General features: G+C 42.5%; 1 protein-coding gene across 1 annotated transcript in view; it reads right to left on the bottom strand.

Annotated features, from left to right (window-relative positions):
• Positions 1 to 18,057, bottom strand: part of DNAH14 (dynein axonemal heavy chain 14) — a 490,898-nt gene that overhangs the window by 162,292 nt on the left and 310,549 nt on the right. The window contains exons 52-53 of the mRNA XM_050948398.1: positions 3,157 to 3,324; positions 1,485 to 1,655 (exon numbers count right to left, since the gene is read on the bottom strand). Coding sequence (XP_050804355.1) covers positions 1,485 to 1,655; positions 3,157 to 3,324 — 339 coding nt within the window. The remainder of the gene's footprint in view (positions 1 to 1,484; positions 1,656 to 3,156; positions 3,325 to 18,057) is intronic.

The raw sequence follows: 18,057 nt of genomic DNA, 5'->3' as shown, positions 1-18,057 counted from the left end.
TTCCCCATCTAAAATGATTGATCGTCCAGATGTTTTCTGTGCATTTCTATTTCCAATTAACTTTTGCAAATGCAAGAAAACATTTAAAGCATGCAACTTGTCAGACGAACACACACCACACACACACACTACACAACGGCAGTCTATTAGAGAAGAACCACAAGAGAAGTATTTCAATGACTAGTTGTCTATCAGTAATTCCCTTGTGATTCACATATTACTTACTTACATATTACTAATTACAATTGATTCTTCCTGTAAAATTGCTTTCAACTTGCCACATTCAAAACATGGTACAACCCTAGAAGCTGACGGTTTGCCTAATGTTGAACCTGACTAAATATAAAACAGTGAAATGTGTCTTGTAGTTAAGAGTTCTTTTTGTTCTTGCAAACTGTTATTGGAATAGCTAGTTAAACTCTAATGGCCAGTTCTTCAGCTGGTGTAAACTGATATAGCTCTAACGAGGTCAATTGGGCTGCACTAATTTAAGGCAGCTAATGTTAATCTGGCACCAGATGTTAAAGGCATGTTAATGCCTTTGTAGCATATTTAGCACTGTGCTAATAATTGGTCAAATTGTCAAGTTATGTGAAAAATACAGAATCTACAGCATTTCACCTTGGATTATGATCTTGTCAAATCCCACAGACTAAGCAGGGTTAAGCCTAGTCAATATCTGTAAGAGAGAACTCCATGGAAAACTGAGTGCCATAGGAAGCAAGGTTGGTGTTTCTTATAAAATAATTCCTCTTTGACTAAATTCACAACTAAAAATGTGTTGTACAGTATTTTAAACATTCCTAAATTGCTACAGACTGAAAACATTCATCGTTTGCTACAAACTCATATTTCCTGACAGCAAGTTAAACAGATATAAATACACCACAATACAGTACATAAATGGGAGAGTGAGTATTATTGTCATTCCTGGCTTCATTATTTAATTTTTAGCACCTAAAGCAAAGTATGGTGAGAGATTTCCTTAGTTTTTCAGATAAATTTCAGCTGAAAACTATCTTATCACCTACATGCAGAGAAATATTTATTTTTTATCAAAAGAAAGCTTTATGTGTTATCAGATTCCAGTATGCTTGCTTCTGCTCTTCTCCAACTGCGGTAGAAGATGGAGAAAGACCTCCCTCTTCCCTCCCTTTGTTTACCCACACAGGGTCAGATAGAATCAGTCATCTAATATTTAAGGGCCCAATTCTGCAAGCCTCCTCACATGGAACTCCTTCTGAAATCAGCAAGAATTATGTATATGGAGGATTGAGGAGCAGGCTAACTTTTTAACATCAGGCCAAATTCTGCTCTTAGTTACACAGGATTTATATTGGTGTAAATGAGAGCAGATTATGGCCCTTAATTTATACATCTATAATTACTATTATTTTTTATAACTAAGGAAGTTTTCCAAAAGGGCCTAAAACAAAGGCACAATGTCTAAAAAAAAATGTCTGAAGAAAAATACATATATTTACCTTAAAATAGTTATGGAGTTCATGTGCAAGAAACTGATAAAAAATCTCTCTTTCAGCAGATTCAATCAGGCGATCATGGAATACTCGGGTTGTTTCATGCACAAAGAGAAGAGCTGCAGTTTCATTTGAGACAATAACAGACCTGTGGGCTTGCAACAACCCCTGGAGCACCTGTTAGCAATTTTAGTACATCATGTTTATATGAAGTTTTAAATTACTGGTAATTGGATTACTAAAAGAGATCCTGGTATGTTTATTTTTAAATTACCATATATTATATTAAGTTTTATCAACAGTAGTATCACACATTTTAATCAGAACTAAAGCATTCAAATATCTCTTACTTAAGGTATGTGTTTTCTTCCCTTGCACATACATTCAAGGGAGCAGGAGGGCACAAGAAGCCTTCTCCTATCTTATACTTCCCATACAGGGGATGGTAACATGACAGTTCCTGGGCCATGACCATGCTTACAACATCCTGCTAGCCAGGGAAGGTGGGAGGACATGAAACTAAGTGCACATTGTATCCCCTATAGGATGTGGCAGCAGGTGTATCTTCCCTGGGCATCAGGAACTACTGAAAATATTGTGCCTCTTGAGGCACAGTGGGTTCAGGAGTCCTAATGGGGTGGCGCAGCTCAATCCAAGCTCTACCACCGGGCTGTTGGTATAAGCCAGATGACAGTCCATATTTGGTCAGCCATAAGCATAAGCAATGCAAGTGACTGCCTGGGGTACTTTTTGCAATGGACAGTTTGCAACACATGGAGCTTACATGAGCCAACTTTCCATACATATTAGGAATAGAAGCAACTCCTGACCTAATTATTTCCCCTTTCCCATCTTCCCTGGCAGCATGAGGCCCTGAAAATTCATAAAATAGCTCTTGTTCGAGTTCCATTACTGTAAGATACTGTAGTATTTTATTTTATAAGAAATACCCCACTTGCTGAAATCACAATTTATTGAAACCTTTAATAGTGCATGAACATGTTTTTATATCTGTAGATCATGCACAACAGGGACTGATGTATATGCTCAGCCTTGATTCAAACTTTAATCTTTTCAGTAAATGAATATAGTTAAAGAGTTAATTGAGTCCTGGTATAAGTGGAAGTACAACTTCATTGAAGTCAATGGAGTTGTGCCCACTTGTCGCAGGGCTGAAAATGGCCAAAATTATTTAGTTCCTAGATATTTGTTTCTAATGTTAACACATCTTTTTACTGAAGGCAATAAAGGTAAAATACAACAATATATACCAGTGCACAAATAAGTGAGAGATAGGTTAGTATATAGCGCTTATGGTACGGCCACTCTGGTAGGCAGCAACAAATACTTTTAAAATGAACAATTTGCAGTCTGAAGGAGATTATCACTTCCGCCCTGTGTTTTCTTCTATTTATTAATAATTATTTCTGAGTGATCTTGGCAATTCTGAAAGCAAAGACTGGATTATATGGAAATCTCCAAATTTATTTTCCTTGTATGTCATAAACCAAATTGAAATTATCATAGGACTCCAGATAGCAAGACTAATTTAATAATCTAACTCCAAGAACCAGGCTACATTCAGCAGACAAAATTATATATACTCTTGCTTGTTCATTCTGCACAAAAATTGAGAATACTTATGGCAATCTAAAATGTCTACTGCAGTATAACACACCTTGAAGAGATCTCGTAGATTAAATGTATAGTGGCACTTAGCTGGCGTTGGGAGCATGCTGCGGCACACACTATAGTATACAGCTATGGAAGAGGAAGTTAGAAAGTCACTGCATTTCTGAACCTCAGATAAGAATCTGTTGTTATACAGGTATGTTCCCAGATTAACCTAAAGAAGAAAAATGCATATGATTTAGTTACCACTTCTTAAGAAAGGTTTAAGCATATTGCTAACTGCTGAAATATAACAAAATTTATAAGACAATAAGCAGCAATTTTCATTATTATTTTGAGGGAAAAGACACTCTTACCTACCTGCACAGTAACTTTGCTTCTTCAAGATGTGTTGTCCACTGCTGGTCTGTGTCCAGTTCATTTGAGCAAGAGACTTTTGGTCAGCAGTACCTGTTTGAGTGAGGCAGGTGACCTCAGGGTCCTCATGCCCCCAGCTGAGGGCATAAAAGACTGGGCCACTCAAACTGCCCCACCTCCAGTTCCTTCATCACTGAAATCCTTATGAAAATAGACTCCATCGTAGCAAAAATGTAGGGCACATTGTGGAATGTGTGTGTACAGGTAAGTAACTCTTTCTTCTTCGAGTGTATGTCCACATATATATTCCATTGTTGATGACACCCAAGCAATAGACATGTTGGAAGTGAGAACCAGTAGTCTTTTAAAACAAAGACTACAGAACGTTTTTCCCAAAGTTCACATCACCTCTAGATACAGCCCCACATTCACTCAGTATTATACCATTGTGGAAGCAAGACCTACCAATGTCCACAATAGGAACATTCCTTAGAGAGAGTGGGCAGCTTGAGCTCTAGTAGAATAGGCAATAATCCTAGGGGGTGGACTTGCATTAGCCAATTCGTAACAAATTTTGTTGCACAGCGAGAACCAGTTATAGATTCTATGAGGCACAACAGTCTGACTGTTCATTGTCTCTTCATATACAAGAAAGAGCCTGAGACACATTTTGAACTGTTTCATTCAATCTATGTAAAAGGAAAGTGCCCTATAGACCTCTAAAGCAGGCAGTCTCTTGTCACCCTTGTGAGTTTGGGATTTCAGGAAAAAACATCAGCAGATTAATGACCTGATTCAAGTGAAAATCGAAAACCACCTTCAATAAGAATTTGGAATGGACCTTTAATGAGACATTAGCTTTATGGAAGAAACTATATAGATGTCCTGCCATCAGGTACAGTAACTCCCCTAATCTCCTTGCTAATGCTATTGCCAACAAAAATGCTCTTTTGCTGATAAGTGAAATAGACCAAGGTGGAATCATGAGACTCGCTGTGGTGGGGCAGTGCCCCACCCCCTGAGAAAAAGGCTGGAACAGGCCTTTCAGGCAGCACGGGCCGGCAGCCAATCAACAGAGGCCTGTTAGGAGCTAACCAGGGCCAGGTTAGGCCCTACATAAAGGCTGTCTAGCAGGTGGAAAGGCAGTCTCTCCCTGACTGCCAAAGGAGGAGGACTGGCTCCTAGGCTGAAAGGTAGCACCTTGCACAGAGCAGTGCTGGGGAAGGGCAGAAGCTGGGGAGCTCCAGCCAAGGAAAACCCCAGGCTGCAGGCCTTGTTACAAAGGGACAAGCAGGTGCACAGGGTCAAATGGGAAGTGGCCCAGGGACAAAAGTCTGAGAAGGGGAGAGAAGGAGGGCTGCTGCTAGAGGGTCCCTGGGTGGGGACCCAGAGTAGCGGGTGGGCCTGGGTCCACCCTACCCCCTTGTACTGCACCTGGCTGAGGAGGAACATGGCCTGATACAGGCTGTGGCTGGCCCCCGTGACAAAGGGGCTAGACTTTGAGGCTGCAGCCGGCCACTAGAACAGGTGCAGGTGGAGGTCTTCTGATAACACCACACCCCTGGAAGAGGATGAGACCAGAGCCGTAGGCATGCCGGAGGGCAGTGTCCTGAAGAGGTAGCAGCCGAGCGGGGAGCAAGACGGGTCCAGACACCAACAGGGGAGCAGACGACGGATGGGACACCACCAGCAGAGGGTGCCCCGCAGAGGACAGAGCTAATTCCCAGATGTGCCAGCAGGAGGCACTGCGGTGGTGAGTCCCAACACTGTCACACCTGCCAGGACTAAATTAAGCTCCCAGGAAGGGACTGGTTTTCTTTCGGGGGGTTAAATCCATATCAGACCTTTTAAAAATCTTGCAGTCATAGGGTGGGAAAAAACAGAATGTCCATGAATAACAGAGTGAATAGCAAAGATGGCTGCTAAGTGAACCTTCACGAAACTAATTTACAGGACTGAATTTTTTGAATTCCAGGAATTATTCTAACATGTCTAGGACCTGAGCTGTGGAAGGCGATAACTGATGATGATGAGCCCATATCGAAAATCTCTTCCATTCAGCCTGGTAAGTTTTCCTAGTAGAGTCTTTCCTACTTTCACTGAGAATGTTCTGTACATGGCCGAACAGACTTTCTGATGAGTTAACCATTCAATGTCCATGTTGTGATGTGCAGAGTGCAAGGAGACTTGACTGTGACTCAGAGATTATGCCTCAGAGTAACAGTAAGGGGTTGGGAGGTTGAATGGATGAGGTTTGAAGGTCTAAGTACCAAAACTGTGTTGGCCACACCAGGGATATTAATGATACTGGCTACTTCCTGTTTGAATTTTCGGATGGTTCTGGGAATCAGTGGGATTGGAGAAAATACATATAGACATTCCAAGCACCATGAAATCAGGAATACATTGGAAACTGACCCTGAACTCTGTCTTCCTTTGCCACAGAAACAATGACACTTCTTGTTTTCTTTGATAACAAATGGATCAAAGGTGGGAAAACCATATTTGCTGAAAATCATTTGAAACCCCTCATCCTTTAGAATCCATTTGTGATTGTTGATTAATTTTATGGTGAGGCAATCTGTCAGAACTTTCTGCGCTCTGCAGAGGTCAGATGCTTTGAAAGTGACCCGATGACAAATGTAGAAGTTCCAGACATATATCTCCTGACTCAACTGAGTGGATTTTGACCTGCCTTGTTAGTTCAGATAAAACATTGCAGCCATATTGTGTGGAATAATCTTTATGGTGAGGCCCTTGTTGAATAATAGGAAGACTTTGCAAGCTCAATAAATGGCTCTCGGCTTCAGGATGTGTAAATGAAGAGCTGACTCCTGAGGTGTCCACAAGTCCTGTGTTTGTACATCATCCAGGTATAGTCCCCACCTCAGAGTGGATGTATCTGTTACTAGCATCTTTGGTGGAACTGGAGGAGAAAAGGGGATCACCTTGCAATTCATCCATCAATTTAATGAGGCCAGGACTCAAGATGCAAAGTGAACATGTCCATGTGATGTCTTCTCGGCTGATACAGACTTCAACCACCTTTGCATTCAGCACAGGTGAAGTCTGGCATGCTGAGTCACGTAAATGCAGAAGACCAGGTGGTCGAGCAACCTGAGGTAAGATCTTGCAGTTCTTGCATAAACCTGCAGATTATTGCATAAATTGAGCCTAGCTGGACTTTTTTTCTGGAGGCAGATAGGCAATCTCCTATTGTGGAGTCCAGAATAGCCCCAATGCACTCTATTCTTTACACAGGACACAGAACTGACTAGTCACTGGTTATTTTCAGGCCAAACTGAGCAAAGAGAAACTGAATTTGAAGGATATTGTCCAAAACTTGCAGACTGGATTGACTCTGGATTAGCCAGTCATCCAGATATGGAAAAACGTGGATATCCAGTCTTCTGAGATCAGTAATTATTACTGATTTAAAGGTGATCTAGATGATCTCTCTCCCCATCTCTGAGTGGAGTTGTCTGTCACTAGAGTCTTAGTATGTAGAGGTGTAAAGAAGGGTACTGCATTGCACACCTGAGAAGGGTGTTTCCACTAGTTTAATGATGACTTCTTGTGGGATCATAACCATCAAGTCCATAAAGTGTCTTCTGGGTAGACACAGTGATTTCAATCACCCTTACATGGAGTGTAGGTGAAGTTTGGCATGCTAGGTGACATAAGTATATGAGGTCAAGTGTGTTAGAAGTCTGAGACATGCTTTCACTGATGTTCTTGGGTGAACTTGAAGTTGACTGATAAGACTTGCAATTGTCTGGGCTCTCCCTTTGGAAGATAAGCTATCACTATCTGGAGTCTAACAGGATTCCTATGAACTCTATCTATGCATCACTGAGTGTGGATTTTTGTCTATTAACTTTGAGACCAAACGAGGCAAAGAACTTTAGAATTACTTGGACTGAGTCAGTCACCTCAAGCTCTTCCTCAAATCAGTTGTTGAGGTAAGGATAGATCTGGATTCCTTATCTACCTGGATGAGTTGCCTATACTGCAAGGTACCTGGTGAAAACCCTTGATGCTGCAGATAGCCCAAAGGGCAGAGCCCTATTCTGATAGTGGAATGTTCCTAAAGGAATTTGAGGTATTTCTGTGGGTTGGGTGGCTAGACATATGGAGCAGGCATTTTGTAGGCAAAGAGCAGCAAACCAGTCCTGATGATCTAATGAGGGAATTTATGGAGGCTAGAGTCATCATCCTGAATTTGAAACAATGGATGAACATTTTGAGGCACTGAAGGTCCAGGCTAAGCCACAAACCCAATAATTATTCTTTGGGATCAGTAAATAATGTGAATAAAAGCATCTTCCCCTGAAATGTAAGGGCACTTCCTCCTTCACAGTTCCTAGCTATAGAAAGGAGTTTACTTGTTTTAACAGTCTCTTGTGAGAAGGCTCTCTGAAAAAGACAGGGAAGGGATTTGCTTATGATCTCTAGGACCCACTAGTCTGAGGTAATGCTTGCCCAAACTTCTCAAAAATAAAAATGGTTGTTCCCAAGGGATGGTGTGAGGGTAGAACAAAAAAGATCCTCAAGTGGTTCTAGCAGGATTTCAATACTGGAGTCAACCATGGGACAGCAAAGGAGGTAGAGGGTCATTTTCACAGGAATCTCTGTCTCTTCTTCAGTGGCTCTTAGATCCTCTGTGGCTGATTGTAATATTTGACAGAGGAGTGCTGTCTTTAGAATTGGGATGTAGAGGAGTGTTTCTTCTTTAGAATTGGGATGTAGAGTCTCAAAGAACGCAGGGTTGCCCTAGAATCCTTTAGAGGGTGCTTCCTCCGTCCTGTTGTTGAAAAGTTCATTATTCTCAAATGTGAGGTCCTCGATTGTTGCCTGGATCTGCCTGAGGATCCCTGAGGACTGAAGCTATGACAATAGAGAAGTACATAAAGTCAGATGTCCTTCTGCCATTGTATATTTCATCTCCACTTACTACTCTTTGGATAGTTGCCTATTAAAAAAATCTTATTTTGAGAGAAGGGCATAATGGTTAGCCATACCTCTGGAGCATAGTTGATGAATACAGCTTAAGGCTAAAGAGTTTCAATTTCTTTGAGTCCATTTTGCTCAATGTGGACTTGAAAGGGCTCAATGTTTTGATCTCTTGTACTGCTACCACTATGAGGGAACTTGCTCTTGAATATCTAGAAATACTCAGATAATTTAGCAGGGACTCAGTACCTCCTGTCAGCACTTTTTGAGATGACAGGGATGTATGCCTAAGCTTTTTACCATGTGTTTCATGAGGTCCTGGAATTCCTTAAACTCACCAGCGGAGGGGGGTGGATTCACTGACTTGTCAGGGGACAGTGAGCAAACCATAGCAGAAATTGAATGCTTCTCCCCTGGTAGCTGATGTTCTTCTTCACTCTTCTCCTGCCTCTCAAGTATCTGTGGCTGTAATGAGTTACTTGATTTGTCTCTTTGGGGAGGATGATTTAGCCCTAGAGACAGTTGATGAAGCAGACTTCTTGAAGTCTGGCTGTACACCTGTGGGTGCCAAATAAACCATGACTGGAATGGGTAGAACTATTGAGTTGGAGGTCACATGGGAGGTATCAGATAGGGTGACCCCCTATGAAGCCCAGACCTCTTTTTACTACACCTAGACTAGTGTCCCCATCAGAGTATTAAGGTCTGGTGTTATGGAAACAATTTTTCTGCCACACCTGTGGTGATCGTAAAAAGTTCTCCCTTTTCTCCCCCAAAGTCTTTTTTTAAGGGCTCCAAAAAGGTGATGAGTGGAATAATCTATCCTTTCATTATTTTGTCCATCAGTTAGGCCTAATTTTGATACACCAATATTGACTTATTGAATTTCGATTTTTTACTTATTTACCAGTCATAATTTTAACACAGTCCTTGAGTGGTAATAGTAAACCATTTTTTTTGTTTAAATTTAGTTTTTTGTATCCTTTTTTAACTTGTTAAAAATAGTTTTATATAACAATTACTGTAACAATTTTTGAATCTTTACCCAATTTTTATCAGTTAGGCTAACAGTTAAAGTAGGTGTGTTAGGACCCAATTATTACACCACCTCCTCTAAGAGAGGGACAGGTCTTCCATGTATACCATCTCTGTATAGGAAAGGTCACTACCAGGGATACCTCTCTGACCTGCAGTACCAGTGGCTACAAGGTTGGTGGTTTAGCTATCACCTCTATTTTTTTTTGAAGAGAGGGGACTCCACTACAGAGTCCACCAATAAGTTTCTCAGAACTAAAATAGGGGTACCATTGGTGTAGTTGGTACTGAGATGGAAGATACTGGGGCTACAATCACAGAGGCACTTGTAATGATGCTCTGAGTACCAAGGCAGTTAGCGCCACAGTCTGTACCAAAGGGTTGGTATCGAGGGCTGCAGTTTGCCGATTTAGAGAGTGCCAAACGTGCTGTCTTGGAAGTCAATACTGGGTCACTAGCATGGATCTTGTCAGGCTTATGGTTGTTGGATAAATGAGCCCAAGAGAAGTCATGCAGCTGATGACTCTTCTGTTTCTTGCCATGTAATGGGAATGGCAACCTGTGCCTGAGGTTCATCTTTGGATTGGTGCTTCTTTCTGCTCATCAGACACTGATACCAGTGTAGTGTGACTGAATGGTTCTTGTGAGTGTATGTAGTTCAGGAGCTCAAAATGGATCACAGCTCACGAGCCCACTGTCTGAAGCCTGGCTGTAGCTCTTCTCTCTCAAAGTCTGAGAAGGCTTGGATCAATTCTCTAGGAGGAAAAATTTCAATTGTGCCTCCATCTTTCTCTGAGTACGCTTGGTGAAAGAGCAACAGATAAAACATCTCTCAAGGATGTATCCTTCTTCAAGAAAAAGAAGGTACTGGAAGGGCCTATTCTTAATGGGCATCCAAGAATCATACGAGTGACACTAAACACTGGTGACTTACCTTCTGCCATAATGTTAGTACCCCTGTATGGCTGGGAGTGGTAGGGGTGGTGGGGAGGAAGACCTATATCAAGGCTAATTAAAATGTGTTGTGACAAAGTTCCTCCTCTACCTTGGTGGGTCCTGTGCTTATTGGCAGATTTGCTCACCTCAGTGACCTTCCCCACAGTCTGGGTCAACTCCGCCTGTGTCTGATTAGGAGTTGGGAGGTTTGTGGATTGCAGCTGTCTATAGTGCCTCCTGTAACAGCTGCATGACAGCTACAATTCCCTGGGCTACTTCCCCATGGCCTCCTCCAAACACCTTCTTTATCCTCACCACAGGACCTTCCTCCTGGTGTCTGATAACACTTGTACTCCTTAGTCCTCCAGCAGCACACCCTCTCACTCTCAGCTCCTTGTGCCTCTTGCTCCCAGCTCCTCACATGCACTTCCTCTCTTCTGGCTCCCCCCTGCCTGACTGGAGTGAGCTCCTTTTTAAACCCAAGTGCCCTGATTAGCCCGCCTTGATGGCTGCAGGTGTTCTAATTAGCCTGTCTGCCTTAATTAGTTCTAGCAGGTTCCTGATTACTCTAGTGCAGCCCCTGCTCTGGTCACTCAGGGAACAGAGAACTACTCATCCAGTGACCAGTATATTTGCCCTCTACCAGACTCCTGTACCCCACTGGTTTGGGTCTGTCACAGTATCTAATTCCCTCCCCCTCCCATAGTACGCATTTGTCATAAATACAAAGGGAAGGGTAACCACCTTTCTGTATACAGTACTATAAAATCCCTCCTGGCCAGAGGCACAAAATCCTCTTACCTCTAAAGGGTTAAGAAGCTCAAGTAACCTGGTTGGCACCTGACCCAAAGGACCAATAAGGGGACAAGATACTTTCAAATCTGGGGTTGGGGGGAAAGACGCTGTTCTGTCTGTTCCATACGGCTCTTGCCAGAGATAGATCAAGAAAGCAAGCAATCCAACTCCCATAGAATTAATAAGTGCTAGCAAGGGAATGCATTAGATTATCTTTTGTTTTGGCTTGTGATTTTTCTCTGTGCTGAGAAGAAGGTATATTCCTGGGTTTTTTTTGGGGGGGGGGAAAAGGGGGGTTGTGTAACTTTAAGGTTTTGCCTATAGGGAAATCCTCTGTTTTGAATCTGATTGCCCTGTGAGATTATCTTCCATTCTAACTGTACAGAGGTGCTTCTTTTATCTTTTTTCTTTCTAATAAAGTTTCTGTTCTTGTTAAGAATCTGTTTGTTTTTTTTAGTGTCTTAAAAACCCCAAGGTTGGTCTATGCTCATCTTATTTATTCTCAAGCCTCCCCAGGAAAGGGTGCATAGGGCTTGGGGGGATATTAGGGGGGAGACAGGGCTCCAAGTGGCCCTCCCTAAATGTTTGTTTGAATCACTTGGTGGTGGCAGTGTTTACCTAGTCCAAGATACAAGGGAGAATTTGTGCCTTGGGGAAGTTTTAACCTAAGCTAGTAGAAATAAGCTTAGGGGGTCTTTCATGAGGATCCCCACATCTGTACCCTAAAGTTCAGAGTGGGGAGGGAACCTTGACAGCATGACAAAGAGAAACCACACAAATTACACTATACTATTGAATACAAGGCTAAGTAAATCGCATAGTGTGCAGAATATGTGCAGACTGCAGGGCTTCTGCGGAACTGCCATGAGTTTTAAGAAGGAACTGAGAGAAATTTAGACCAGCTTTGCCCTTTATGCCTCAGGTGTGGGAGGGAAGGGATGTGATGGCACATAAGCTAGAGAAGCAGCCCCAGTGCACACAGCTGGCCAAAACAATCCCATCTCACATGCACAGGGTACACATAAACCAAGAGGGGACTCCATAAAGACAATCATTCTAAAAAGAAATGTTGTGACTTCAGCACTTTAGTGGGGATATGAACAAATCCTTGGACTCCTTCCAAGATGCTATCCTTGAGAAATCAATATTCCAGACAAAGGAAATACATGTATTCCCAATCGGGAGATGGACATTTATCACTGTTAAGTTCTTGGCAAACATATGGTGCGCCTATGTCAGCTCAAAAGACAACGTTTTGAATTGAAAATGGTGGTCCTGTTAAAAATATGATACCTCTTAACACTTGGATGTGCCTCTATGAGCAAGTAAATGGCCATCAAGCCCAGAGAACGTAACTAGTTTTGTTATTTGCAGGTGAATTCAAACCACAAGCTGTACCAAATCCTTTTGAAAAAGTAGTATAAGATGGGCCTGATATCAGAGCTTGCAATTCGCCTATCCTAAGTGCAGAGGTGGTTGCCCATAAGAAAGCTGTTTTCATGAAAAGGTGGTATAGGGAACATGATGCTACTGATCTGAATGGGAGTCCAATGAACCCAGCCAACACTACATTGAGATCCTATCCTGCCTGGAGGGAATACGTATATCAACACTTTGAGGAATCTAGACACTGTAGGGTATAATAATACAGTGTGGTTATGTACTGGAGGATGATAAGCAGATATAGCCACTACATGTACTCTTGTAAAGCTAACCGAAAGTCCAAAGCACCGTAAGAGAGAAAGTAATCCAAAATAAAGGGAATGTCATCTTAAAATGGAGAGAAATGCTATTTCACCTAAACAGTGAAATGCTTCCATTTGGAACTGCAAGTAAGTCTTCTGGAATCATTTCTGCTATGGATCAGGATATTTTGGACGTCTTTGGAACATGACTTCTCAATGTCAGTTAGGCAACTGACATCCAGGCTGTATGATGCAGAGACTGTGTATCTGGATGAAAGGTTCTTCCTCATGGTTTTGGAAGATTATGTCCAAATCCAGAGGCCACGTTTTTGGGGTTTGTATCAAGAGTCTTAACAAGTCTTTGAACCAAAACTGTCTGGGCCTCACTAGGCTCTCAATAGCAACTTTGCTGCATCCTGTCTGAACTTTCTCAATGTTCTCAGAATTAAAGGAACTGGTCATGGGTGTACATCTAAGCCTGGGAATAAGAGATAAGGAAAGCATCAGATAGCAATCCTGGGCTCAGACTCCCTCTAAAGCAAAAGAGGCAGCATTTTCTCTTTGATTTTGTGGCAAACAAGTCTATAATTGAGTGACTCCATTTGAAAGATTGAGTCCTTAATAGACCATTTATGGTCAAAAGGAAAGTGTCTCTTCAACTGATCCTCTGTTCACTGATCCTGATAGATGAATGGCTATCAAGGTAATCTGAAACCTGATGCACCAGCTCCATAGGTGAACAGGTTCTTGGTACAATTGAGAAGATCTGTGTCCTCCTCATCAGTTAATACAGAACATAACTATAGTGTTATCTTTCATCACTTGCATTGTTTTGCCTTGTATTAAAGGTGGGAACATCACACATGCTATACAGATTGCTCTCAGTGCTAAAGTATTTATGAAGCTGAGACCTGTTTATTGAACATAGTTCCTGGGTCTAAGGTTGATTCTGGTATGCTCCCTATGAGAGGTTGGAAGCATTCATTAGTAACATCACTGTAGGCAGAGGGGACCCACTGTGGGCAGAAAACGGAACACCTCTGCATACTTGGACTGGTTACTTCCAGTGGTTTAGCGATGATAGGACCTGCTGTGGAATCTGCACTGCCATATCTGGATGGTGTTTGCTTGGTAGGTAGATGACTACAACCAGCCTTGCATAAAGCAAAGGTGATGTCTAGTATGAGGAGTGATGAATGTGCATGAAATGACCTAGTATTTTTAGACACATTCTTACTGTTGTCTGAGAATTATTAGTAAATTATTTATAATTTTGATTTTGAACCTACTACGAGGTAAGCTGCTGTGGAGTCCAGAAGTGCTCCTATAAATTCTGTCTTCTAGGATGGTACTAAGGATGAATTCTCTTTGTTTACCTGGAGACCCAACTTAGTAAAGATTTGAAGGATGTAATGTATATTATCTGTGAATTTATTGAGAAGAGGATCCTCAAATGAGCCAGCCACTGAGATAAGAGTAAAGGCGTTGCGTTGTCTTCTTAGGCCTGGTCTACACCACACAGTTAGGTTGACATAATTTGCCTTACATTGACCTAATTATGTCAGTGTACACACTACAGACTTGTCCCACTGATGTAAGTGCCCTACTACATCGATATAACTCTACAGCCTGGTCTACATTACGAGTTTAGGTCGAATTTAGCATCGTTAAATCAAATTAACTCTGCACCCCTCCACACAATGAAGCCATTTACTTCGACATAAAGGGCTCTTAAAATCGATTTCTGTACTCCTCCCCGAGGAGAGTAGCGCTGAAATCGACACTGCCGGTTCAAATTGAGACTGCCCTGGACAGCAATCTGAACTCGGATGCACTGACCAGGTAGACAGGAAAATCCCCGCGAACTTTTGAATTTCATTTCCTGTTTGCCCAGCGTGGAGAGCTGATCAGCACAGGTGACCATGCAGTCTGAGAATCGAAAAAGAGCTCCAGCATGGACTGTACGGGAGGTACTGGATCTGATCGCTGTATGGGGAGATGATTCTGCGCTAGCAGAACTACGTTCCAAAAGACAAAATGCCAAAATATTTGAAAAAATCTCCAAGGGCATGATGGAGAGAGGCCACAATAGGGACTCACTACAGTGCCACATGAAAGTTAAGGAGCTCAGACAAGCCTACCAGAAAACTAAAGAAGCAAACAGACGCTCCTGGGCAGAGCCACAGACATGCCGCTTCTACGCTGAGCAGCATGCAATTCTAGGGGGGTCCTTCACTCCACCACTACCCTACCTCTGACCGTGGATTCCAAGGAGGTGGTACTCTCAGCTATGCCTGAGGATTTTGCAGATGGGGAAGATGAGGAGAAGGAGGAGGACGACCTTGCGGAGAGCACACAGCACTCCATTCTCCCCAACAGCCAGGATCTTTTTCTCAGCCTGACTGAAATAGCCTCCCAACCCTCATAAGGTGGTATCCTGGACCATGAAGCTGGAGAAGGGACCTCTGGTGAGTGTACCTTTGTAAATATAAAACATGGTTTAAAAGCAAGCATTTCTTAATGATTGATTTGTACTGAGGACTTTGGATGCATTTGCGGCCAATACAACTACTGGAAAAGTCTGTTAAGATGTCTGGGGATGGAGCGGAAATCCTTCAGGGACATCTCCATGAAGCTCTCCTGGAGGTACTCCAAAAGCCTTTGCAGAAGGTTTCTGGAGAGGGCAGCCTTACGCTGTCCTCCATGGTAGGACACTTTACCACTCCATGCTAGTAGCAAGTAATCTGGTATCATTGTATAACAAAGACTGGCAGCGTATTGTCTCGGTGTTTGCTGGCATTCAAGCAACATCCGTCCTTTATCTTGCTGTGTTATCCTCAGGAGAGTGATAATGGTAACCTGGTTGAAATAAGGGAATTTAATTAAGGGGACATTCAGAGGTGGCTGTTCCTACTGGGTTGTTCGCCTGTGGCTGAAAATAAATCCTCCCCGCAGTTAGCCAAGTGGTGGCGGGGGGGGAACATTGGCGCTGAACTGTTCGTGTTTGGCTAGCAGGGATCTTCCCTGATACCAGCCACGCGATGGGGGCAGGGGTAAAGCAAACATCCCAGAGAACTGGCTTTGAGCGGGGGGTGGGTGGTTTAGTTTGGTTTCTGGTGCTGCACGTTAACATGAGAACCGCAGCACTGAACGGGCTTTGCTTGGTATGGGAAAGGAGGGTACTGCTTTTATGAAGATTACAGAAGCCGAAAGACAATGGCTTACCGTGGCTGCATGCAAGCCAAATTCTGTTGCCTGGCCCTGCACCTGTGATCTCTAACACCAAAGCTGCAGGCACTCAATATTAAGATGCAAAATGCGATCTCATACCGAAATCACGTGCTATGTAATGTGAATAGTGTTGTTCACTGTGAAAGAGTATACTCATTGTTCTGTAAAATGTATCTTTTAAAATACTTTTCTCCCTTTTTTCCCTCCCGCAGCTGCAAATTTTTCAAGCCTCCCTCCTCCATACCGAAGGCCATCTCAGATGAGGCGGCAAAAACAGCTGCACATGAGATGGAATGTTCTCAGATCATTCAGTCGACCCGCAATGAAAGAGCTCATCTGAGTTAGTGGCAGGGTCTCCATTCCTCCAGTTCTCTGGTCTTTCAATTCTCAGCAACACACTTCCAAACTCCAGTCCTCAATCCTTCCTTGCACGATCCTGTCTGCCTGAAGCAGGGTTTTTTTATTAGGTTCCTGACAGTGCCTTAATTGACTACAGGTGCTCCAATTCACCTGTTGTAACGTTCCCTAGTATACAGGGAACCACATGTTAATTAGCCTAGGGTTTATGTATCTCCCTTCTACCACTCTCCCACTGTTCCCTGGCCCTGCCATCTCACACTGTTTAAGATTGTTATTTTTGTTGCTGGGATTTTATTGTCTTGTTAATTATGTATTAGGGAACCCAGAGCCTTGTATACTTGTCTGTAAAAAAAAAAATTAAATTCTAAATAAATAAATAAAAACTCCTCCGGCTACTCCGCAACCAGTACTGCAACCTCAGGGCCCCACTGTTTCCATTCATCCCCCATCATAAAATCCCACCCAACTCTCACTGGTACAAGCTCTACGTAGCCAAGCCTTCCATCAGTGAAGTAGAACTATTAAACTGCGTATAGGGCTCTCCATATCTATGCTGGCTTTGTTCCAATGTGTCAACTATCTACTTTTTCCCCAGGAATGAATTCGCGTTTCTGGCATAGCTGCTTCCCTGGTCCCTGAAGGGATGTGTAAATGGCAATCCCTGGAAACACTAAGATGAATTATAACAGATGAATTATAACAAATATGTACTGTTTGTAGTTAGAATAGACTCACGAATGGGTCTTTTGATAATGCATCTTGATTTGTCTCGTTTACTTTTCCCTTAGTAATCTGTGACTGAAAAGTAGGTATTAATGCACACAATCTTAAACCAGGCATAATCTAGGTAAGTTAAATACTGTGCAAACTTCCCAACACATCTCTTCCAAGGTACTTCACTCTTGATCTGCAAAACCCCTGCTTTTCCAGTTCAGGGCCTCTCTCGAACAGAGAATGTCAATCACGTTATATGGAAAGTGGTTTCATAATGTTTACAAATGGGTGCATCCATCTGTTTTAGCAGTAACAGGATGAGATCCTAATACAGAATAATCCTATGAGAGAAAACAAATCCATCCAAGTTTCCTACAGTTAGATTAGAATACAATAGAATTTACATAATGCATTTGTCAAGCACAGTGACTGATAATATTTCTAGTACATGTATGTCATATAGTATTTTGTCAGAGACATTGTCAGGATCACGCTGGCATGTAAGTCAGTGGGAACAACTAGGGAAGATGAATAACACTCAGCAGCGGATTCCAAATAAATAAAAACAAAAATAATCCATTCAGAACAATGAACTTCAGTGCTTGCCAGAGATGTTTCCAGCTTCTTTCACACTCTTCTCCCAGGTAGCCACCACCACAGTCACTTCCTCTTTAACTTAATATACCCCACCTTTGATTACCCATGTTACAGGGAGGGATCTGCATTAACCCCGCAAACACTGGGACTTATAGAGTGCCTTTCTACCTTATCAAAGGTGTTTCCTACCCAGAAATATACAGTATGTGCATCTTAATCCTTAGACAACTACTAGGGACTGGTAGGCAAGCAGCACTATTTGAAGGAGGGTTGCGAACAGATGG

Source organism: Gopherus flavomarginatus, chromosome 4 (assembly GCF_025201925.1).
Source record: "Gopherus flavomarginatus isolate rGopFla2 chromosome 4, rGopFla2.mat.asm, whole genome shotgun sequence".
Classification (NCBI taxonomy): domain Eukaryota; kingdom Metazoa; phylum Chordata; order Testudines; family Testudinidae; genus Gopherus; species Gopherus flavomarginatus.
This window is presented reverse-complemented; position numbering and strand designations above follow the sequence as displayed.